The 24,020-nt window shown below is 43.9% G+C and overlaps 4 protein-coding genes across 10 annotated transcripts; 2 read left to right on the top strand and 2 right to left on the bottom strand.

The window, feature by feature from the left end:
• Positions 1–156: 156 nt before the first annotated feature.
• LOC105561735 lies at positions 157–912 on the bottom strand. Its single transcript, XM_012011979.1, has 3 exons — positions 829–912; positions 590–632; positions 157–435 (listed from the first exon to the last, which is right to left on the bottom strand). Exons 2-3 carry the CDS (start codon positions 614–616, stop codon positions 157–159), a joined length of 306 nt encoding a protein of 101 aa, XP_011867369.1. The 5' UTR covers positions 617–632; positions 829–912.
• On the top strand, positions 349–6,136 carry LOC105561736 (tetratricopeptide repeat protein 21B-like). 2 transcript variants are annotated; one of them, XM_012011980.1, is made up of 10 exons: positions 349–428; positions 840–2,043; positions 2,177–2,431; positions 2,557–3,278; positions 3,411–3,727; positions 4,029–4,363; positions 4,492–4,699; positions 4,769–5,082; positions 5,232–5,625; positions 5,764–6,136. In XM_012011980.1, the coding sequence occupies exons 2-10, from the start codon at positions 892–894 to the stop codon at positions 6,000–6,002; spliced, it is 3,936 nt and encodes a 1,311-aa protein (XP_011867370.1). In that variant the 5' UTR covers positions 349–428; positions 840–891; the 3' UTR covers positions 6,003–6,136. The 2 variants fall into 2 exon arrangements, with proteins under 2 accessions (XP_011867370.1, XP_011867371.1); XM_012011981.1 differs by having other exon boundaries at positions 375–454.
• On the bottom strand, positions 6,009–18,518 carry LOC105561738 (proton-associated sugar transporter A-like). 4 transcript variants are annotated; one of them, XM_012011983.1, is made up of 13 exons: positions 18,303–18,518; positions 14,248–14,421; positions 13,685–13,944; positions 12,859–13,014; positions 10,690–12,785; positions 10,564–10,615; positions 9,443–10,488; positions 8,696–8,958; positions 8,280–8,537; positions 7,838–8,088; positions 7,644–7,763; positions 7,027–7,416; positions 6,009–6,914 (listed from the first exon to the last, which is right to left on the bottom strand). In XM_012011983.1, the coding sequence occupies exons 7-13, from the start codon at positions 9,640–9,642 to the stop codon at positions 6,519–6,521; spliced, it is 1,878 nt and encodes a 625-aa protein (XP_011867373.1). In that variant the 5' UTR covers positions 9,643–10,488; positions 10,564–10,615; positions 10,690–12,785; positions 12,859–13,014; positions 13,685–13,944; positions 14,248–14,421; positions 18,303–18,518; the 3' UTR covers positions 6,009–6,518. The 4 variants fall into 4 exon arrangements, with proteins under 4 accessions (XP_011867373.1, XP_011867375.1, XP_011867374.1 ...); XM_012011985.1 differs by lacking the exon at positions 18,303–18,518 and having other exon boundaries at positions 10,690–11,305; positions 12,682–12,785; positions 14,248–14,579; XM_012011984.1 differs by lacking the exon at positions 18,303–18,518 and having other exon boundaries at positions 9,443–10,491; positions 14,248–14,579.
• On the top strand, positions 13,946–23,581 carry LOC105561739 (synaptic vesicle glycoprotein 2B-like). Of its 3 annotated transcripts, none has more exons than XM_012011990.1 (12): positions 13,946–13,962; positions 18,614–18,930; positions 19,192–19,248; positions 19,502–19,663; positions 19,942–20,104; positions 20,663–20,784; positions 20,863–21,101; positions 21,531–21,757; positions 22,082–22,299; positions 22,498–22,657; positions 22,734–22,861; positions 23,142–23,581. In XM_012011990.1, the coding sequence occupies exons 2-12, from the start codon at positions 18,927–18,929 to the stop codon at positions 23,195–23,197; spliced, it is 1,536 nt and encodes a 511-aa protein (XP_011867380.1). In that variant the 5' UTR covers positions 13,946–13,962; positions 18,614–18,926; the 3' UTR covers positions 23,198–23,581. The 3 variants fall into 3 exon arrangements, with proteins under 3 accessions (XP_011867380.1, XP_011867379.1, XP_011867378.1); XM_012011989.1 differs by lacking the exon at positions 13,946–13,962 and adding an exon at positions 18,086–18,222; XM_012011988.1 differs by lacking the exon at positions 13,946–13,962 and having other exon boundaries at positions 18,526–18,930.
• The last annotated feature ends 439 nt before the right edge of the window (positions 23,582–24,020 follow it).

The following is a 24,020-nucleotide window of genomic DNA, read 5'->3' as shown; positions in this document are numbered from 1 at the left end:
CGGCGTTTATCTACCCGATTTATGATTCAACATTCATTATGTACGATATACTCAAGTTACGCAATTCTTCTCTCGAGTTGCATTTTACTATTCGCTTATTACGACTCATCGTATTTCGTGCAACGCGAACGAGGATTTCGAATTACCGCTCCAGAGTCAGCCGAGTGAACGCGGGCTGCATGTGCGTAACCTAGCGGTTGCCACAGCAACGGCGTCGCCAACATACGACCTGTCACCGTCACGTTCTTGTCGTTTCTGTATCATTAATTCGACATTCGGCAGCATGTGAGTGAGGAATCGTCGTGTGGATAAATGGGAATCATCGTATTCACCATGTGTCAAGACAAACGCAGGAACTCCGCGGTTCAACGGCGGATTCACGCGCGTCGGACGACAGCACAGACTTTTCTCAGCCGGAGGATGTCGACGTAAGCGCTGAACATGACAATAAAAAGTATATAATAATAAAAATATACATATACATGCAGATAAAATTGTAACGCGTGTACATGAATGGTACGTTAATGATATGCGAATTCGGGTGGCTCGTTCGTTAATATCAGCGAATGGAATAATTTCTTCAACTCACCTTTAATTTTCTTCTGGTCTGTCTCATTCATATATTAAGAAGGCTTTTCAGGATCCAAAAAAGAAATTTCCGTTAAGAGGATTCAGAAGGATAAGGAGGGCTGTCTTCGATAGTACAGTACATTCACCGAACATTGTCTAAACGTTGGCCCAGTACAACCAAATATTGGGCCAATGTTTAACCAACGTTTGGTCAATGCACTGTGCTACTAGGGCTCTTCTATATTTTAATTGACATACCTTTGTTTCAGGATAGATTAGAGAGTTGAAATATAATAGACCGGATATAAGACCGAGGCAAGAATGGACGAGGCGGAGCACGCAGCTCTGATCGAGTGGCACTGCCGGCAGCACTACTATAACGGCATGCTGGCTCACGCTAGGCAGGCGCGCGACGCCTATCCGAACAGCGAGCGGCTGCGACTCCTGCTCTGTCTGGCGTACATCCTCGTCGGCAAGAGCCACGAGGCCGTCAAGGAGAGCGCCAGCCTGCTGAACTATGCGGATGTCACGCTGCCGGCGCTGCTCGTGCAAAACGTCGCTCTGGCTGACGGCGACGTGGAGAGGAGCGCAGTCACGCAGATTGAGAACAGGATCCGGGACGAGCGCAGAAAGGCCTCCTGCGTCGCGTTGTGCCTGGCGGCGTCCGTCTTGCTCCTCTCCCGTCGGGCGGACAAGGCGAAGGAGTACGTGGACAGAGCGTGCAAATTCAAGTCCACGAATATCAACGTGCTGCTCGTCAAGGGGTGGCTGGAGCTCGGCTTGAGATCGGGCACGGACGCCTCGGAGGCGGGCAACGCCTTCGACTCGGTCCTGAAAGAGGAGCCGAGGAATCTGAGCGCGTTACTAGGCTTCGCGGAGGCGAAGCAACGCGCCGGGGACTACTCGGGTGCCGTCATGATACTGAACTCTCTGATCGTGCGCTATCCCAAACTGACGCTTCCGCTGGTAGAGAAAATGAGGTGCCTGCTGGCAGCGAAGGACTGGGAGCAGGTGCTGGAGATGGTGAACCGAGTGCTCTCGATCGAGTCGAACAACCTGGACGCGATCAAGGCGAGCTCGGTGGTGGCTCTGTGCAGGGACGGCAATCCCAGCGAGGGCTTGCCGCAGTTGCAGCTATTTATGCGCAACTTGCTGCTCGCCGAACCGAAGAACATGTTCCTGCTGATCGAGAATTTGCGATTGTTCTCCAGCGTCGCGCTCCAGGACCACGGGATTCTGTTGGAGCTGGCGCGGTCGGCCGAGAAGATGCTGCAGGCGACGGCGTCGAGCAGCGCGGAGCTGATGACGGAACTGGGTGACTTGTATGTCGCGCTGGGCAACGTCAAAGACGCCGAGCGCTGGTACAAGAACACCATCCGCGCGGATCCGTCCTCTTTCGCGGCGCTCTTGGGACTGGCACGCTGCCAGCTGTTGCAGGGGTCCACGGAGGATCTGGACCAAGCGCGGCAGCAGGTAAATGAATCAACGGATGCACTCAAAAATAATAAATGCATATACCTTCCTCCGATAGAGTAATCTCTAGACGTACCAGTTGGTGTGACTGATCGAGTAGGCGTTACAGAAGAGTTTATCTTGCGCGTCACAGGTGGAGATCATGATGGAGATACAGCCACACTCGACGAACGTGCAGCTACTGTTCGTGTCCGCAAAGATCACTTCTAAGGAAAACAGCATTAAGGCACTCGGTTACTTGGACGCGGCAGCGAATGTCTTGTTGAAGAGCTGCGCGGGTCTTCCTTATGGGTACGCGTACCTTAGCGAGCTTAAACCGGATTTATGCCTTGAAATTGCGAAGCAACGTCTGATGTATTCCTTGAACAAGTCCCCGATGAGCGACGAGGTAACTAGTGTCTTCTTAAGGAAATTAATGAAAACGAATACATTTTATTTATTATTATTACTGGATTATGACGTCAGAAGTATAAGATTGTATCAATCTCGTTTGATTCTGTTCTGCTTTTCAAGCTGGGTAGCGCAACAGAGAAGGAACCGAGCGTCCGCTTGTTGGAACAGCTGGTGGAAGCCTGTCCGGGTTTCAGCGTAGCTCTATTGCTGCTCAGTAAGGCCAGAATGCAGAGCGGCGACTACGAGGGTGCGTTGGTCTTGCTCAGGAGATTGTTGGACTCGGTGGAACCGTCCAACGCCCAGGCCCATCTGACAATGGCTCAGATCCTGGCGTATCAGGGCAAGTATCAGCTGGCTTCGCAGAGCCTGGAGGTTGGCCTGAGCTATAACTTTAAGATCCGAGACGAGGCGATCTATCATATGATCGTCGGTATGGTACAACGAGAGGCTGGTGATCTGCAGAACTGCGTTAAGAGCTGCCAGACAGCCATGTCGCTGGCAGGATTGACTGGCAGCGCCAGTAGGAAATCCGACATGTCCACATCCGACCGAGCGACGTTGTATTTAGAGCTGATTGCGGCGTATAGCAAGGCAAGACGGTTTGCTGAAGCACTGGCGCTTGTCGACGAGGCGAAAGCAAATCTCGCCGGCACCGCTGAGCTTGGCAGAATCACCATTGGTACTGCTGAGATCTACCTGGACATAGGAGAACTGGAGAACGCTGTCAGCTGCTTGCAGAACATCCGCCCGGGACAGCCGTATTACTTACAGGCACACACTAGACTGGCTGAGATCAATTTGAACTATAAGAAAGATCGTCAGGCCTTCGCCAGGTGTTTCAAGTACGAATAATTTAATCTTTATCATCCATTTGACATTTCTTTAGCTAATTTTTATATTTATTGAATATGTTGTATGTATGGGACTCTTGAAATGAATATTATTATTAAACATCGCTGATATTTGCCTTTTAGAGAATTGGTGGAGCATTGCCCCGGACCGAGGACGCACAGTATGCTGGGTAACGCTTACATGTCCATACAGGAGCCCGAGAGAGCGATAGAAGCGTACGAGCAGGCGCTTTCGCAAAATCCGATCAACAAGGTGGATATTGCAACCAAGATGGGCAAAGCGCTCGTCAAGGCGCATCAATATGCGAAAGCGATCAGTTATTACAAGGATATCGTGAAGCAGGACAATTGCTCCGCTCTAAAGTTAGACCTAGCCAAATTGTACATGAAGATGAAACAGTACGACAAGGCGGAAGCCACTTTGGTGCAAGAGCTGCAAGGTAATTTTACTTATATTAAAATTAACATTGTTCTCAAATTGACATTATGTATGAAATGTGATTACTATGTACAAAATTAATAATACTTATAACTATACTAAATAATATTGACAAATCATCTGCTTATTTTCATTCATAATGATATACTGAGTTAACATATCTATCTTAATTTTTTTTTCATACAATTCACAAAAATTTCACACCATTAGGCTACCTACGTCTTGCTCGCATTAGTCTTATTATTTCATGTTGTCTTATGTCGGTCCATGTTTTCATTATTGTTAATTTTTCTTATATTCAGACAAGCGAGGTGAGTCCGACATCCTGAGCTTGGAAATGCGGGGGCAAGAGTTGCTGTTACTCGCCAAGGTGCGCGAAAAGTCGGGCAACATCAGGGGCGCGTTGGCGACTTTGAAGGAGGCCAAGGAGAATCAACACAGGTACATCCAGCGTCTCGCCGTTTCGCCGGACGTCGCGGATCAGAGACACATGTTGGCAAACATCTGCCTGACGATGGCCGATTACGCGTCGACCTTACGCAATTATGACGAAGCTATTGTATATTATAAGGAGGCACTGGCTCATAAGCCAACCGATGTGAATGCCCTACTTTCCTTGGCGAAGCTGTACATGCAGGTGAATAATTATCTTGATTTGTAATGGAAATGTCACCGGAGGCATCAAACAAAGCTTTCGTGTTAATTTAAATGATTAGCGAGCTTTCCCACACCGACATAAATATGAATATGTAACATATTCATCAGATGAACAACTTGGACCGGTGCGCGCAGAATTGTTCCATTCTGCTGAACGCCGATCCCAACAACGAGGCTGCGTCCGTGATGATGGCGGATCTCGCGTTCCGGAAGGTAGACTTCGAGACCGCGGCATTCCACTTTCGGCAGTTGCTGATACGCCAACCCACGTATTGGACTGCCCTGGCGAGACTGATAGAAGTGTCGCGTAGAACAGGTTTCGCACTTGGTTAAACTGTTCACTCTCGCTCGAAATATTTTAATGAGGAATCGATGCGTGTCGTAGGTGCTATGGACGATCTCGACGAGTGGTTGCAACGCGCGCAGGTCGAGACGGCTGGCGGCAACGTCGAGGCCGGCTTTTACTACTGCGCCGGATTGCTGGACTGGCGGACGGGCAAATTGAACTCCGCTCTTCGCAACTTCAACTTTGCACGCCGCGATCCGGAATGGGGCCAACAGGCGATCTACAATATGATCGAGATCTGTCTGGATCCGGACGACGACACCACTCTGTCGAACGAGGCCTTCAACGACGAGGACGCCGAATATCAGGATTCAAGGACGATGGCTCTGAGAACGGCTTACCGACTGCTTCAGGTATATTCAATATCAATGTCGTCTCTTAACACTTACGTACGAATCTCATTCTTTTCTCACTTGTTTTCTCGCTACCAAAAAACCACCAGAAGCTTTTATTAAAATATCTTTCAATTTTAATTACTCAAATAAAAAATACATTATTGCAGGAGTTGAATCCCAAGGGCAGCCCTCACGAGGAATTGACCCATAAGCTCCTCAGCAACTTCTTCTTATTGGCCACCAAGCAGAAGTCTAACATCGAGAAAGCCCTGCAAGACTGCACTGCGTTGGCTAGTCAGGAGACCCTGAGGGATCATGTAGGGCCCGCCCTCGGTATGGCCACCGCGCACATCTTGCTGAAGCAAACGCCGCGAGCCCGGAATCACTTGAAGCGCGTTAGCAAGAACGTTTGGACGTTCGAGGACGCTGAATACCTGGAGCGTTGCTGGCTGCTGCTGGCGGACATCTATGTGCAATCCAGCAAGTATGAGCTGGCAAATGAGTTGCTGAAACGAGTGCTGCAGCACAACGCTACCTGCGTGCGGGCCCACGAGCTGTCGGGTTAGATTGTGATTCACAATTACGAACTAATTAAATGCACAAAAAGTTTAATCGCACTTGGATTTTAATTGCGAAATTCTGTTGCATACTATTGCTCGAGGAAAACAGATCGCGGTTTTGACGTGTCTTCACTTTCAGGTTACATCGCCGAGAAGGATCAGAATTATCGCGACGCGGCGGTGAGATACGCTCAGGCGTGGAAATACGGCGGTAAAACAAAGCTGTCGGTCGGATACAAGCTGGCCTACTGCTGCCTGAAGGCGAAAGCCTACGCTGACGCTATCGAGGCGTGCAACGAGGTGCTGAAGCAAAGTTCGGATTATCCGAGGATCAGGAAAGACATCTTGGAGAAGTGCATCAATAATCTTCGCACATGAATCATCCCTCGTTCAACTTGTATATTGATCGATTGTTTACTTGTTATACATTGTATACACATCCGTCCTCTTTCATTATTAATGAAGATATATGTACCAGTTTAGAGCGAATAAATATTTAGATAACTGTTTAATCAACGCAGTATATTTCTGAAACATTTAGCAGTTTGTACTATTAATGAAATTAGTATTAACCAGTTTATGCGCTAGTAAAATATACGTTAAGACGATAACATCAAAGTTGCTTGGCGCGAAACGGACGAAACGGTCACTAAAATTGACAATTATTGATTAACGATTAGTATAATGATGATTAATTGGCTATGATTATCTTACAAACCTATTCTCCTGGATTTCTAACACATTAGCTCACATTATCCGCAACTAATGGAACGTTTTGTATCCGTTAACGTAACGATTATTCTAGTTTCTTCTGCGAAGTGGACTCATGGATAATTAACGAGACATCATGACTGACCGTAACGCTTAAAATTCTAATTAATCGACGAGCAAAATTCACAGGTCCAGGTACATGATCTGCGTAGCCGAGGCCGCGCCGCACATCGCCAGAATACTGGCGACGTAAACCACCGCAGCGGTGGTGCCCGTGAGGTTGACGATCGTGCCCAGGCAGCAGGATAGCAGGAACTGCGCGAGGAACACCATGGAAGAGACGATGGCGACGTCGGTCCCTAGACCGCGCACAAAGCCGCCGGAGACCGCGTCGTCCGCGGTCGTCAGGGCGAAGGTCGAGGACGCGTGGTAGTGCGCCACAAGTAGATAGGGCATGGTGAACAGCGTGGAGTACATGACGCCAGCGGTCCACGAGAAGACGATGACGCCGATCGGGTGCTGCGTCAGGGCCATCAGGAGCATGCCGACGCTGTAGAAGAGCAGCCCGTAGATGTAAACCTGAAATGTTTCCATTATAAGTCTCGAGACTTATAAGTCTCGTGTATATATCTCTGTAAGCTTTAAGAAGGATAGATTTAAAAATATCGATCTCGACATAAGAAGCCCTCACATTGCGCGCTCGGAAGCGCTGGATCAGCCGCTCGATGATCAGCGAGTAGCACGAGCAGGACAGCGAATACATGGACATGCCCCAGCACCCGAATCGCACGCCCTCCTCGTAGAGCTCCCTCTCGTCGGTGTCGGCGGGTGCCCGCGGATTCCCGCCGAACACTGCCTCGCCCACGAAGTCCGTGAAGTACAGGGAGTAGCATACGTGCGCCATCCAGCAGAACAGATTCGTCAAGCACACCAGGCGAAGACTGTACGGCATGTAAACGATGGACAGCAGGTACTCCTTCAGGCTCGCCTTGTGGTTCGCTTCACCCTCGACATCGTCGAAGCCGTAATTAACGTGGCTGCCTTCGGAAACCGATTCTTCCGGACGGTCGGAGGGTTGCGTCTGGAATTCGGAGGGCGAATTCATTGATTGGTAATTTTGTACCATAGCGTTTATTAACAATCTTTTTCTATACAAACAATGCATCCATCAGTTTCTCAATCTCGTTTACGAAGACCAGGCAGTTAAATGGTTCGGTCAACTTACGAAATTGTGGATGAAATGAGAACCGTTGAATGAGAAATGCCGTTCTATAAAATATCGAGGCAAATAACGATTTTCGAGCTTACTTCCGCTTGCGAGGGCTCCGTCTCGTGCTCAGTATTGAGCGCACCGTACATCCTCGACTCGTCAGGAATAATCTTCTCGCGTTCGTCTTGCTTCTCTGTTCCTTGAGCTTCCTTCGGAGTCTAAGTGCGTAAGGAATTTTATTAAAGGAGAAATTAAAGTGATATAGTATCGCATGTAGAAGCGAAGTTCTCACCTTCGGCTCGTCCATTTGTCGGTACTGATCTCGCTCGAGTAGCTCGAGAGGGATTTCTTTGAAACTGGTGATGGTGCATATGACACAGACGACGAAGATGATCGTGATGAGAGTGAAGGTCGCGTGCAGATGTCCGCCCAGCATAACACCGAGAGACGTGACGTCCCAATTGATGCCGCCCAAGCCGTAGCCCATGAAGCCGCCCAAGCCTGCCATTACGGTGAACGTGCTTAGGCCCTTGGCATGGTCCTCTGCGAATATTTGCGACGTTGATCAAATGGAAAACTCGCATGTAGAGTTTCCAAAGTCAAATCGTATAATTATTCCTCGCTCGTTTTTATTCAACGTCGCGCGTTCGTATTTGAAAAGATGAAATTTTCTTTCAGCTTATCGATTCGAACGGGACTTGCGTCGAGTCCTGGAAGAACGCGTGGCTATATACCAGGTATAGTGACATCGAGGAGATACGCCCTCGCTGGACTCTGACAGGCGTCGGCGTCGAAGTCGAGCAACACCGTGCCGAGAATAGTGAAGAAGATGCCCCAGGAGTGCGAGGAAGCCCTTGCAGCGGACTCGGGCGTCACCTCTTCGGGTAGCTTGGCCGTTGTGCGATGTCCGAGCGGGATCGTTTCGTTCGTGCGGAACGGCATGTCGCCGAACACGTAGCCAAGGTGCTCGCCATTCGGTACCAAGATGAGTCCTGCGAAAATGCAAAAATTCCACTCGCCCGTCGATGCTCAAGTATACGTCGTAGAAACGTCTATTCGTGGACGAGACCGGCGGATGTGGCAAATAATTGAAGAAAACTGCCTTCGATGAAATAAAGTGAGAGGATATAAAGAGAAGCCCGTGGCTTGCCTATGAAAACTCCGAGAGCCAACAGGAGGATGAAGGGTCGCCTCCTACCGTCCTTGAGTCTACAGCGATCGCTCATACTGCCGAGAATAGGCGTCACGAAGAAACCCACGAGGGGGCTCAGCGCCCAAACCAGCGTCATGTGCTGGTGATCGACGCCGATCTTCAGGAGCGTCGGCGAGACGAAAGCGGTCTCCGCCGCGTACGAGAACTCGATCCCCATGACGGCCGCTGATACCCTCACCAGTTCGGCGCGACTCTTCTTTCTGGGTTTATTGGGAAAATCAGTAGGGAGAAATAGACCTGATACCACATATCAGCATAATATATATTTCTATTAAATGCGAATGTAAATATGATGTCATAATATTGAACTGCAATATACGTACATAATTGTTTTAAATATTTTTGTGTATGCTTAGAGATGTGTGAACTATTCGAATACGAATTAATCGAGTCGAATGAGATTTGATTAGAATTAGAATTTCTATGATTCCAACTAGTTGAAAATTTCGAATCTAACTGGTTCGAATGCGAATCGTACATATTTTCAATCTTATAAAATCATATTTCTCATTAATAAAACAAAACTTCTAATTATGTTCTAATTATGTTGCCGATAATTTTCTTTCGATGATATAAACGGTATTATATATAATATTTATTATGTTATGCATATATGCAAGAACAAAGGAATTAGTCTGATAATATACTGATGTACGTTTCAGAGCTGAACGTGGAATTCTTCACCTGTAGATGTGAGAATAGTCGTCCAAAGTGCGCTCTAACTTGGGCGGTCCCCGCAGATGATGCCTCAACCCGTCCAAGCCCTGATCTAGATTCAGATTGTCCTTCCACTCTTTCCACACGCCCCATCGTTCCCTGATGGTGTCGCGGACACCGTGAATCCTACCCATGAGTCCCTCGTACTCGTGCAATTTATCCACCATGGTCAGCCCTTATCTCGCGCGACACAGGATGAACGATGTAACGGTGGGACACTCGAGTGCGTCGAGGTGCATCATTGTTCAAAAACGTGTCACTGATCGAACCGTAATTTTCATCGTTTTCCTCGCGAACTATTACAAGTGCCAACTAGAAAAAAAAACTTATTGTTGCTTAATAATCTTTGTCAGAGGTAGACAGCAGAGCTGCTTTAATAAGAGAATCCATTTTATAATTTTTCATTAGTTTCAATAAATAGGAAATAAATCAGCCGTAAAGTAAATAGAAATGTAGTCCCAATCCTTTATCGATTGACCACGATTTTATTATTACATCTGTCGTTAATGCGCGAGGCAGGTAGATCCTTTGAAATTAGAAAACTCCGCGTCACATTGCATATTATATCATCAATTACATAATAAATATGAATAGTCCGAGCAACAAGAGACGGCACAAGGAACTCTCGATCCCATTCATTCTACAATCGTCGGCGGAATTTCGGCGGAAATACGAGTCGTTTACGAGTTGACTGGACCACATCGCGACCCGCGCGTGAAAGCGCGAACGCGGACGGACGACGGACGACTGATCGTCCGAGCGAGCACCCCCGCTGCAACCTCGCTGCGGAAGCAAGCACGAAAGCTCGAGAAATGCCCGCGCAATCTCAGGAGAGGCACTCGCGCGACTCGTCGAAATGAGCTTTCCGTGTACCGATCAGAGGGTAGCTCGTTGCCCCTGAAATCTCCTGGTTGACACGTACCAAGGCAAACCATTGCGAAAACGATCTCAAGCCGAGATCCGGAGACCGGCCGTTTTAAGTCCGTAACTAGGAGTCACCTCGCGAAATCGATCTGCTTCAAAATAGAAGAAAGCATTTCTTTATAATTATCGTCAAAAGCATATATTGAATATATTATATGACATACCAAGGCAGACCTGTAGACTGATGCTTAAATCTTTAAATTCAGAGTCACGGATCTGCTTGCAGAAAAAAGAAAGGGTTACTTTATCATTACCGTACAGAATGTATATTGAATTATTAAATGACGTACCAAGGTAAGCCATTTCAGTTGCAAAAACGATCTCAAGACCGACGAGATCTGTTTAAATCTGCAATTAGGAGTCGTCTCGCGAAATCGATCTGCTTGAAGAAAAAAGAAAGGATTACTGTGTCGAGGAAAGTCCTCTATTATGAGATGGGATTCTAACATGAGACAGTAGGTTTCCAACGTTCAAATTCAACGTGATATTACTGTAATATTACATGCTTTGCGGGTTAGCAGAACCCCCGCTGCCTCATATTAGGAGCCTGTTACGTAATAGGGAACTTTTCTCTAATAATTGTAAAGAATATTGAAACAACAAATCAGTAAAACTCATAAGGCTCTCGTGTGGTAAACACAAATTCGAACGAATGAGGACTAAAGAGCCGTGACAGAATGTTAGCGTAATAGTGAAACAATTCTCTTACAATTGAATGAGGGAAAGATTTCTCGCCCTTAGTATCGTACAGCTCGGGCGATCATTTTGTCTCTACGAGTAAATCTGGGAGATTCGTTGGACTTTGCTGTTGCATTTTTCTTCGTGGTAACAGCGGGAGGTTTACGCGATGTCCAATAAGGGGAGGAACATCTCTCTCTTTCTCTCCCGGCACATGCAATCCGATTACTGCGTATAGCGGTAAATACGTCTCAAAGTAAATCGAGCAAACACGGAAGTTCATTCATTTCGTCTCCCCTTCTTGCGCTACCTCGCTTTCGCTAAATAAATAAATTACGAGGAAAACGGCGGCACGAATAAGGGAACAAACGGGCTTTATGGGGACAACGGTGTATCGATCGGCACACCGTTTATCGGCCTAATACGCAACTTCGACCAAGGCCATTCACGCAACGGAACGTTGTAGGTCTTCGTGGCCGCTGACGTTCCACGTTCGATATCGCAGACGAAGCTTTAACAGTGTCCAGTTTCCTAAACCCTCTTCAGAACGCCGCTGCAAAATCTAATTCTTAGCACCCGGGGGGCTGCCGAATCTTTTCTCCTCTTTTCACATCTACAAACGAATTTCTTAAGACCACACGAACCAACGCGATTTTAATATCTTACAATTTCCCCAGAGTAACTTTATCTTGATTAGTTTCCTCTTCTTGAAAATCGATACGTCGTGGTAGAAGCGAAAGGCCTCTTGTGAAAAGGGGATAATGTATAGCGTTCAATGCGAGCAGAGATCGCGAAGCGGCAGCATTCGAAACTCGAAATGGCAATGGCCTCGCTCCCTTCGCTGCCTCGAATTTTTATTTCTGGACTTTGAGGGTCTACAAAACGTCCGTAATCAATCCACGTTTTCCGTCCTCGGAAGTAATACACTTCGAGACGCGGGTTTATTTCTCCGAAGGACGGAGCGAAGCCGATTGAAACCACCCTCACCCGGCCTTTTAAAAGAACGCAAACGAATGCGGCAGGATACAATTTCCTCGCAGGAAATTACGTCCGCGAGTCCGCGCGTCAGAGGAGCGCTTCGTTAACGCGCGGTGCTATTTTCCGCGCGCTTTTAAACCGCGGGGGATCAATATTCATTGTCGTCGCCGTGCCGTCGTTGATATCGTCGATGGTGTTAAACACTCGAGGGGGACGTATTATCGCCGATAGGTTGCCAGCGGGTGGATGCCAACGGGATTTCCTATCGTGAACCGCAAATACGGGGAGTCAAGGTCGCGACAAGTCCCGGAGATCCCGAAGAGACGAAATGCCGTCGAGCAGCAATGTAGTGTCGCTCAAATAATTTGTACCCGGGCTTTCTTACACACCGGAAACATTTCTCTAATATCTCATATTTTGCGAGATCCTCCGAATGTTCGCAGAGTCTACGTGTGCAGTTACAGACGGCTCCAGGAGAGCTTGAGGTCCCAAGATTTCGAGGGTCCGGCGAGCTGGAGCTCAATGAGGCGGATGGAAGGTGCGCGCTTCACGACCGGGCAAATGTCTGCCGTCGATTGGGCCGACGTCAATAGAGTTGCAATTAATAGTTTTCGCTCATACCTTACTTGTTCTAATTAAGGCATCCCGGGTGCGTCCCGGCACGCGCCAATCGCTTCCGCAGGGCCGGCGCGAGAGAACAGATCGGAGATATTTTTGAGAAGTCCTCACTCTGAAAATAATAATTAAGATATACTCGCATGTATCCAATTTATTAACAGCAATAATATTCGGACTGTACATACCGATTCATTGGGAAGAGAGAAAATGATGCAATTGTATATTAATTAAATTTTAATTAAGTAAATTGCATTTAAATCGGTAATGCTAGATGCAAAAAGCTGTCGCCCTTGTCGTAGGAAGACTGGAAATTAAATTGTACAGCCCCGAGATCTTTCCTACTAATCAGAACAATCTTTTAGTTAGAGTGAACTAATTAAGTCTTATCGACTCTTTTTATTATGAAAGACCGCAATTCTGTATGTTTCCACAACGTTTTCGTTGCACACGCTACTTAGCGATATTGATTAGGGCTCTTATTTCTTCCTTATTCTACTTTTATTAACGTACGTTGCACAAACAACATAAACGTAGAGTTGTATAGTTTTTGAAATTGTATCATATACATTTATGCACAGTTTTTAAATGATTGGGGAAAGTCCTCCGTTACGAGATAGGTTCCTAATGTGAGACAACAGGTTTTCAGCATCCAATTTTACAAATCTTTTTTAGCAACAATTACATGCACGATCTAACAATGCATTTTCCGCTGAACAAGAGAGAAGCGATTTCACTCCAAAGGCAATAAATTCATAATGGAGCCAACAGATGACGCCTATTAATTTAGCAAACTCGTTTCGTATTAAAAGCGCATCTCATAATAGGGGACTTTGCTAGATTGTGCATCTCGTTTAGAAAGTTAGCTCGTCGGTTTCTATTTCCACGTGACAATAAGAAGGAAGTTTTCTCGGATCGTTGGCTTCGTCCGAAGATTTTACAGAAAAGAAGAACGACGATTCTTTTCAATCATCTCGATAACGGTACAATACAGTTAATTCGGGCGTTTCTCACCGAGAAATCTATCGTGGCGCTAAAGAATCAACTGTCGACCCTGCGCATTCCTTTTGCCATTGGCCCATATTCGTCTAAATATCGCATCGTACCCGAGGCAGTTAGGGTCGCGGCCACCGAAAGTGGTGAATGTCGAGGCCGCTGTTACCCGTGAAGAAACATCGCGCCCCTTCGTCGGCACATCCCGTCCCGATTCCAAGGAGCTTTCGCGGCACTTCAAGGTCGACGACTTTCGCACGCGCCTCTTCAGCATCGTCTCTCTGGGGAGGGTGAGAAATGTATCTGTCCTCTCTCTTTACTCTTGCACGATATTTCGCGATAGGAAATGTATATAAAAACGTATTATATCTAACCGTAAACAGTTTGGAAAATAAGTCAACGTTTCGTCGAACAATTTCATTGCACAACGGGGTAACAATCAAAATTCTTTAAAATTTTGTTCAAAATAAAATAAAAGTTACAAAGTTCTCGAGATAATACCCAAGTCGCCGCGCAATATCTCGCGATACCAAAAAGATGTTTAGAAGATCTACGCCGAAGGAAATACTACACTGACGACTCACCGAATGAATTGATAATCCGAGAAACAGCAATCCTTTCGATAACAATCAATCGGATGAAAAATCAATCCTCTTTAATGCTTGGTGTCAACAATCGAACGACCCCTCTCCCTTTCTTGCGAAGACAACGATCTCGATGACTGCGATTCCACTTTGTGTTTTCCCGGCATTACATCACTGCACAATTAGCAGACGACAGAATTAATCGGTGGCTCCCGAATAAAGGTGGTCTCGTTGTGTTATCGGCTTTCGTGGCCGTTTAAATCTAGACAGCGCGCAGAGCAGACGTAATCTTGACATCCATCTATGTCGATAACCAATGTATATCTTGAATGATACTTTAAATACTTATATAAATATAATTATTAATAGACGTTTTAAAGTGTACCTAAATACAGGCATTTTTCAATATATTGTTTTTGAAATAAACTAGCGCGCGCGTATCACTCCAGATTATAGTTTAAAAGAGCTGAAGTAATTACAAATTCGAATTTTAAAGGCCAATCTTGCGATGCTAAAAAGCGCTTAGAGGGACAAGAAGTAATCTTGTTTAAATATGTTATTTTATTTTAAATAGATCAGTTTATGGTTCGATGGATTATTTTATTTTAGATCAAATTTAGATCGCGTAAGGTCTTGTCAAAACATTTTTTTGAAAAGAATTTTAACGATTTTTTTGAAAGTATTAAGTAGTATATACTTTAACTCAAATTTCTTATCTGACTGGTTTTGGAAAAAAATGTTTTTATATAAATAAATTTATATATGTATAAAATATATACTTAAATTCCTTATGTATATATACATAATAAATTGATGTATGTCGTTTATTTTTGGACTTTACTCGCGATCAAAGCCGTATACGTGTTTGTCAACGAGTCGGTAATGCGTTTGTCAACATCGAATCAATCGATTCTTTTTAATCGGGATAAAATACCTACTCCGAAGCAATAAATGATTCAAACACCTGCAAAAAGGCTTTCCCAAATATTTTAGCAGTTTCAATTATAAATGAAGTCCGATGAAGATGAATATTTCCTGGAATTTCATGTTTTTATAGAAAACACCATACATATTTTAATATCGCATCGATTCCAATAGAGTCCCATTTTCTCGACAAAGACCCTGTTTTGCAACTCAATTTTCTTAAGATACTGACTCTGTGAATAGAAAAATACAGTGATGATGCAATCCAATATGATAAGAAGATAACTAATCCTATACAATTATAGAAATTGTATTTCGATGAAATCTATCCGTAAACCTTCTCGCGATCGTCGATCTGATTACGCGGTTATTTACGAACAAACTTTTTTCCTGGCCAGTCGAACGCGTTTATCGTTCATATAAATAGCACGTTGAACTTATCACGCGATCGCCGGCGCCTTCGCTTCCCAAAACATGGAATGGCCCACAATTATTTTGTACTTGCGGTGACGAATCGCCGTTTTTTATTATCTTATCACGTGAAAAATCCTCCCCCCCAAAAAACGTGGAGTTAATTATAGATGATAAATAGGCACAAGTAGATCGCCTCTATTTCGCTCGTCATTTTTCTCTTAGCCATCAGCGATCGCCAGATAATGTCGTTCGCGGAGACTTCGCTTGGTAGGAGAGAAGCGCGACAGACAAACAGTACGTAAGAAATGGGGGGAAAGTGACGCCTTTTGCACATGCTACCTTTTAACATCTCGCTGGCATTTTTACGAGTAAGGCGGGTCACGTTCCTCAAACGTGATACTCCGAATATCTCGGAGATATATGTTACGATTAAGGTATCAAGTTGATGTAAAAGGTCTGTCATATTTGTCGAGTAAAATCGAAAACAAATTTACGGCGAAATTGCCGCCGCGAGCGCGAGGCTCTTCTTCACGTAAACAGAATTCTTTCAGTCTCGCGATATTCTAACTTCGCCGAAATAAAATCTGAAGGTGAAATTCTCCTGCGTTGATCTAATGCTTGACTCGATAATTCTTCTTAAACTGCGTTGATGAACGCGAGAAACGCGAACGTCTTATCACAATCACCTGCAATTTTATAAGATTGCTTACCCACATAGCACATAATATTACGTAATATATCAGTAATATAATATTACAGTAATATTACTGATATAATACATTTATATAATACATCAGAATATTACTGATACATTAATATTACTGATATATTACATAGAAATATTACACAGTAATATAACAGTAATAGTGCTGCAATATATCAGATCCAAAGTAGCGCAAGATGACGTCAAATGACTTTTTAATTACGCCATATTACGTTTTGTTACGTCATTAAGATGCCATGAAGACACCATTTAATGTCACATTACTATTTGGCACTTTCCAATGTATATCGCATTGAAGCATGAATAAAATATCATAAGGATAATTTGTAATACGACAGTAATCATCTTTGAGAATGACTACAAAAACGCACTAATAAACAATTATTGGAGAGATTATACAGCCTGTGGGCCAGTAATATTACTACGCTTCTCTCGGTAATATTTCACTGGGCGGACACTTTAATACCACCGTGATATGTCAGTAATATTACAGTAATATTTCCGATTGATTTTATTGTAATATTAATGAAATTGTAATATTACGTTGGAAATGTAATATTACAATTTCATTAATATTACATTGGAAATGTAATATTACAATTTCTGTGCTATGTAAGTGAGTTTCGTGCAACAATCTTTTATTATCGATTTATTGAAAACTTCGTAAAATTAGAGTGAGATTTCGAGTCATCCCATGTATCAATTAAGCATTCGTATTGTCGCGCCTAGTATTCGTAGTAATGACGGTTTCTTTATATCGTAATACGAGGTATGACATATCTTTGACATCACAGATTTACTGTATGACGCATCTCGATGAGTATCACTAATATTTATTATCTTCAGTATTTGAGCAGAAATTTTCAGATTGACGAGGGAGATTTCTTAATGCGACGATAAAACAATGCTGATGCATAGACAGATCTCTATAAAAAACATATAGATACGTCTGTCAACAATTCATATAATGATTGTACATTGTCGACAGACGTATCCACATATTTTTTACAGAGATCCGACTGTCTACATCAGCTACATTGTTTTATCATCGTCTTAAGAAATCTCTCACGTCGCTCGTGAATCTGAAAATTTCTTCTGTTCAAATACTGAAGATAATAGATATTCATTATACGAATGTACATTGTCAACAGACGCACGAGACAGATCAAAGAAGATAATTAAACAAATGTGTGGCTAATGAATAGATTTGTGGTTGTCGACAGACGAGTCGAGAAAGTAATTAAAAAAATTTATCCCGCATTGGTTTCGGCATTTACAGTTAAAAACAAATTGCCTCGCTAACTGGCGAGCGAGAACGATTCAAAGCGATTAAAAAATGAATAAATAATTTATAGCATGGCGAACGTTGAAAATATTCGTCGCGGATTTAATAACGTGATTGATATATTTATCAATCTATTCATAAGTCATGTGCAATAATAAATTAATATGACAGACAGACTTTAGGTAGCAATGTCTGATGCTGCAGATCTCTTATCTCTTATCACGGCTGAAACGCGAGTAAATTAGTGACGTAATAAAATATTGCGCGCGTGACACAATTTCACAAAGGGACGTTATCTCCTGAAATTACGACGAAATAATAACGATTAAACAAGCGACGCGCTCGTCAACTTCCGCGTGCTTGGATCGTAAATTACGTGTTTACGAGTTCACCTTCATAAATATAGCAATCATTCTGCATTAGATGTACACGTTCGTCACGCATGCATCCAAAAATTATCGCGAAAAAAACGTTAATAAGAAGAGTAAAATACATTTCAATAGTAACAATTAAAAAGCAATACCTTATGCGATAAAAAAATTCATGAAAATATAAAACTTGGACCCTTCATTCAGAACCTTCAGCTTGAGAAATAACAATTGAACACAGTATTTAAAAGTGTGGGTCAGTAAGTAGTAAATTTACGTTAAATTTATATTCAATTGTACTTAATGCAAATGAGTTCTATTTGTGCCAAATGTTCCTCACCACATTTGCAGTTGATCCGAGTCGGCTTATCCTTTTCGTCCTTTTTTTTAGATCGTTGAAATCGTCACAAGGCACTCTTCCTTTAAATCTGTCACTTTCTTTCGTCGCGGGTTTTATCATTTTGGGAAAAGCCGAAGGCTTCCCAAGGCTCCTCAGCCCCTCTTCTCGCGGTAGCGACTGATATCTTATCACAATCGGGCTTACTCCGGAAGTCAAGGTGCGCGACGCGATCCATGGTCCATGATCATTCGTCCGATCGCGAGCGCGCGAACAAGCGGCCGCTCGCCGACCGTCTGCCTTTCTTTTCGCAGAGACGGAAACTCGGCGAAGAGAGAAGCCTCGTAGATACTGACTGCTGATACCGTTGTCCACCGATCGACGGGCGATTTCCCAGGAGGGGTGATAGCCCACATTAGGGGCGGAATTCACGGTAACGACGTCGACAGGATACCACCTTGGGTGTTCACCGTTCACCAATGAACGCGGGGCGTCGCCCTCTTCAAGGACAACATCGTGGCAGCTGCAGCAGCAGCACCAGGAAGCGACGGCACTGCGACGGTACGTCCACGAACAACTTCCTGCGCTCGAGCATCTGCAGAACGTCCAGCGATTTGAGCGGCGACCATGGGTGAGTTCCACATCGACGTTTGGCTATTTTGATCATGATTATTAATATGAATAATTATTATTGTCACCAATACGATATCGCGAACATTACATGATATAATATTTGACCGTGACGCGTATACATTTCTGTTTGGTTTTTCAACGAAAATTTCTACATCTCGCAATTCGTACTTTCGAATGATTTCTACCCCGATGTATTTGATCGAAAATGTAGAAGGATCCAGTTCAGAGGTTGTTCAGTTTTTTTAAATTCTTCTTGTAGGACTCGACTTCCTGGCAGACGGAGGTGCCGACTTCGAGCATGCAATCACCGTAACAGGTAAGGATTCCATGAAAAAATTGATCAACTGACAATCCAAATTCAAAGCTCAAGCGTCTTTCCAATTTCAAAGGCCTAGTCCTGCAATTTTATCACAATTTGAGACAAAATCTCGCAACGATTCTCACAGGCGACATCGGGATATAAGAAGAAAGAATTTAAAGATTCAGAACCTTTGCGGGATCGTTCATGAGATGACTCTCCATGTTAATTACAATTATCCACGAGTCTCATTGAATCCAATGTGCGTTAGGTTTTGGAAGGTTCCATTATATGCTGCTGACCATCTGCGGCCTGATTTATATGGACACGGCGATCGGCGTGACAATACTCTCGTTCGTACTTCCGGCGGCACAATGCGACCTGGAGATGGATTCCACCGCGAAGGGTTGGCTGACCGCCTCCCCAATGCTAGGTCGGTGTCTTCCTCGTCTCTCGTTTCTTGATGCCAGTTTTATATAAGAAAGAAAATTGTTGAAATTGATGGGAGTTGCTTTGGTGCACGGCGAGTATCTTATCTGAAAATTTACCCTGAGAATCGTGTAATCGTGGAACAACGTGGCATTTTGAACAACTTTATGAGAGTTTTCTTAAACTTTACCATACATTTTATTAGTATATGAAGCATGATAGCTAGTAAAATGTACGGTAAAATTTCCGGATAACTTTCAAGAGAAAATTCTCCTTGTGTAGGTATGTTGATTGGATCGTATATATGGGGATGCCTGGCTGACACGAAGGGGAGGAAAATCGTATTGATAGCTACGCTGCTGATGGACGGCGTCGTGGGCATCATGTCTTCGTTCGTCCAGTACTTCTGGGTGTTCCTGGCCTTTCGATTCCTCAACGGCTTCGCGTGAGTACGATGGATAGACCGCTGCTATAAGACCGAAGTCAATTCTTCGTTAGAGAGAATATCGAGGATTAAACATTTATAGCGCAACTTTTTGATTAATCAGACATATTCAATGTAACTAGAATACTATGACTAGAAACCGATTAATTAGCAAATGTGGCCAGCTGTGGTCGAATGAAATTTGGAATTTTATTATTATACTGGCAATTTGAAGAAACTAATCTCTAACTAGAATACTGTCGAGACGAAGCTCAAATGAAACTCTTAAAATACTTGATATAAATTCTTTTCCTCTGAGATGTTTAATATAAACCCTTCAATCTCTTTTGTAAATGCTTGTAATTCGACGCAATAACTTAAAATGCTTACGAAAACGCTCATTTTCGCTAAATTAACTTCTTATTGAAAAATCTGTCAAAATGACAAATGGAGAATCAACCATTAAAATTATAACCGTGCACGTGTAAAATAATGCAAAATATAAAGTAATTATGTGCACATAATATAACATAATCTGAATTTTAATAATAAATTAACAAAGTTTCGATTGTTGCGCAGCGTAACCGGCGCCATGGGCATCTGCTTTCCGTATCTCGGCGAATTTCAACCCACAAAATACCGCGAACGCATACTCTGCTGGATGGAGATGTTCTGGACGGTAGGCGTGATAGTCTTGCCGCGTAAGTAATTTCCGTCTCCTGCAGTCTACCTTTGAAAGGCAAGACTCCAAGAATTCGACATCCAATCGTCATTTCTAGTGATTGCCTGGCTGATCATCCCCATGGACTTCACTATCGTGAGCGAGACGTTCTACTTCAAATCCTGGAATCTCTTCGTCGCGCTCTGCGCTCTGCCATCAATCATGCTCGGCCTGTGGCTATTTGCTTTTCCCGAGAGCCCGAAGTTTCTGCTGGAGTGCGGCGAGACCGATGCTGCCCTCGAGGTGTTCAAGTGGATTTACTCGAAAAACACCGGCGCTGATCCGGAAACCTATCCGGTAACATTACTTTCACGTTTCTGATCGAGAAGCGATGGAAAGCAAGGATTCGCGTATATGTTTTCCCGCGATTTAAATAAAATAAAAATAAACGTACTTCTCATGTGGACTATTTTATAAGCAATAGAGGTTGGTAACAATATTAAATATCTAATGAACGTTAATGGCGAAATAAAATATACGTGACTCCAAAATATTTAATATTTCGAATCGCGTTGAAAAGGCGATTTTTAATTCGTCATTCGGTATTTGAAGAACACCCTCAGCGTCCTCGAAGAAACCAAGTTCTAACATAAATCGTATTTTATTCTGTAATAAGTGAATTCGTTATTAATAATGATGCTAATTAAGAATCGTCATTTAGAAATAATCTGTAGAAAATTTACCGCGAGAAACATATTTCATTCCGCCTTCTCTTCTACTTTCCAGGTGAAGTGCTTACAAGAGAAGGTGAAGCACCAGGACAAAAGCACCAGGTCGCTGAAGCTGCACAAGCGAAAGGATCTGAAGGTCCTGTTCGCGGAAATACGTGATCTGACGAGCGCGCTCTGCAAGCCGCCCCATTTGCGCAACACCGCGCTCGCCTGCGCTATTCAATTCGGCCTCACCAGCAGCTACTACACCCTGATGGTCTGGTTCCCGGAATTGTTCACTAGGTAAATCTCGTTAATCAACGCGCGCGTCGCACCAGTTCTTCTGGAAGTCAAACGAAGCTCTTTGAATATAATTACTGAATAAAATCGTGACAACGAGAGAATTTACAATTGCAAGCGTAAATTAAGTTTAAAAGGGCACTTCGGCCCGGTAAAACAAGTCTCTCTATTCTATTATCTTTTTCTTACCTTACTTCTTTCTGCCGATGATTTTATCAAACTCTCGCCGACTGTTTTCTCACTTGTCCCTGGCCCAACTCTGTTTCACTTATGCGATTTGCGATATCTCAGTGCTAATTTAATCCCCGTTTACCCCGTATTCGACAGATTCGAGCAGTTCGAGCACGCGTATCCCGGCGAGACCACATCGGTGTGCATAGTGTCCGCCCTGCCGGACAATACAACCTTCTATGACCCTTATGGATGCGACACGATAATCGCGCCGTCCGTTTACCTGCACACCGTGTACATTGGCCTCGCGTGCATCCCCGGCTCGATCATCCTACCCCTTTTCGTGCACAAACTGGGCGCAAAGTTCTTCCTGAGTGAGTGACGTGATATAACAATTTGACCTCTTTAAGGGATGACAGGAGAAAGGGCAGCTGTATAAAATACACTACTGGGACTCCGATTCACATAACAAGATTAGACTCTAATAATTGGGGTCCAATTAGATCCCTGTACGTTCGCTTACATTAAAACATTTTGGGATTTTGATATTTTACGCCACGTTGCGTTTTCAGTCGTGTCGCTGGTGGTCTCCGGCGCGGTGACGGTGGGCTTCTACTACGTGGTGAATTCGATGCAGAACCTGGTGCTCTCGTGCGTGTTCGAGGCCCTCACGTCCCTCGGGATCTCTCTAGTCTACTGCGTCATCGTCGACATGTTCCCGACGAATCTCAGGTGAGCGAGTTGTGGCTCAAACCCCTTCATGCAGCTTACCCGATTTGGGATTTATCAATCTGGTACCACGTTACAGAGTGATGGCCGCGGCTCTGTCACTTACGATGGGCCGGCTGGGCGCCCTGATCGGCAACCTGGTGTTCGGTTATCTGATCGATCTAGCCTGCGTGGTCCCCATCATATTGTTCGCCGCGTTTCTCTTCGGTAAGAAGATCTTCTCGGTAAAGTTTAATTTTCCGAGATTAGTACCCGAACGTTTAAATTCCCCCTCGGATCTGCGCGCAGAGAAAAGCGCGGTCTCTTCTTTGTTCTATAAAAATTGAATTTTGTAAAAAAATTATTATATAAAGAACAATTGAATTTTGTTTTCACAAATACGAATACTGAGCGTCTGAGCGACATTAATGTCTGCTTATCGCAAATCTTTTTGAAAATAAATGTAACTTAACACATTCGGATACGACGTAATTCGATCGATTTTCAGCCTGCGGCTTCTTCTCGTTTCTGCTGCCGAGGACCGGGAAGGACACGCTGGACTAGCAGAGGGAGAATCTTCCTCGCGTTTTTGCTCGGACGATCTGAGGAACCCATGCCTCGGACTACTCTCTCTCTCTCTTGCGCGGCCTTCGTTGTATTTATTAATAAATTTATTTGTTAAAAAGTCAACGTGAACTTATTCGTGTCTCATCTCTGAAGATGAACAGAGGCCCCGGCGAAATCGGAGTTTCCTGAAAAGGCCCTTTATCAAACCCCGACTAAAATGATATAGCAATAAGGAAATGGTTCGTCTGGTCCTGTTCAGCCCAACTCTACTAGGCTGAAAAAGTAATAAGAAATACAATAATTACATAAATGTACAGAATTTTGCTCGTGGTTTGATGTATGAATTCTAATTTAAATATTATATATTTATACAAATTAAAATAGATGCTTCTATTTGAATTTTCCAAACATTCCTCTCGCGTGGCGCAAAATGGTGAAGCTACAAACACACCTGTTTGGCCTACCTAAATTCTGACGCAACGTCCACGTCTAAAGATGTGGAATACTGAATAATTTTTTATTTAAATTGCTTACGGAGTAATTGCATAATGTTACGTGTTATTAAGACCGTGCCGTTCCGCGAAGAGGTACGTGGATTACACAATGGATATTTACTCGATTCCCCGGAATTTCATCCGTAAGCCCGCTATCCTTCACTAAAGAAAATTACAATGCATTTTTTAGCAATTACTATAGAAATGACAAAACGCGCGCTTCGCGCGCGCAGTTTGTGATTGGGCATTGTATATTATTAAGAATTTTTATACATGCAAAGAAGTAATTGTATGCGCAACGTCAATTTAAAATAAAAAGTAATTTA

Source organism: Vollenhovia emeryi, unplaced genomic scaffold (assembly GCF_000949405.1).
Source record: "Vollenhovia emeryi isolate VEMERY1.0 unplaced genomic scaffold, V.emery_V1.0 DF939202.1, whole genome shotgun sequence".
Classification (NCBI taxonomy): Eukaryota; Metazoa; Arthropoda; class Insecta; order Hymenoptera; family Formicidae; genus Vollenhovia; species Vollenhovia emeryi.
This window is presented reverse-complemented; position numbering and strand designations above follow the sequence as displayed.

Coding starts and splice junctions, on each gene's coding strand:
- LOC105561735 (XM_012011979.1), bottom strand. CDS start 616: ATGAGACAGACCAGAAGAAAATTAAAG. Junction 436..589: donor AGACCAGAAGAAAATTAAAG/GTGAGTTGAAGA, acceptor TGTCATGTTCAG/CGCTTACGTCGACATCCTCC.
- LOC105561738 (XM_012011983.1), bottom strand. CDS start 9,642: ATGGTGGATAAATTGCACGAGTACGAGGGACTCATGGGTAGGATTCAC. Junction 8,538..8,695: donor GGCTCTCGGAGTTTTCATAG/GCAAGCCACGGG, acceptor GCATTTTCGCAG/GACTCATCTTGGTACCGAAT. Junction 7,417..7,643: donor CGGAGCCCTCGCAAGCGGAA/GTAAGCTCGAAA, acceptor TCCGAATTCCAG/ACGCAACCCTCCGACCGTCC.
- LOC105561739 (XM_012011990.1), top strand. Junction 19,249..19,501: donor GCATGCAATCACCGTAACAG/GTAAGGATTCCA, acceptor AATGTGCGTTAG/GTTTTGGAAGGTTCCATTAT. Junction 20,105..20,662: donor CGATTCCTCAACGGCTTCGC/GTGAGTACGATG, acceptor ATTGTTGCGCAG/CGTAACCGGCGCCATGGGCA.
- LOC105561736 (XM_012011980.1), top strand. CDS start 892: ATGGACGAGGCGGAGCACGCAGCTCTGATCGAGTGGCACTGCCGGCAG. Junction 2,432..2,556: donor AGTCCCCGATGAGCGACGAG/GTAACTAGTGTC, acceptor CTGCTTTTCAAG/CTGGGTAGCGCAACAGAGAA. Junction 3,279..3,410: donor GCCTTCGCCAGGTGTTTCAA/GTACGAATAATT, acceptor TTTGCCTTTTAG/AGAATTGGTGGAGCATTGCC.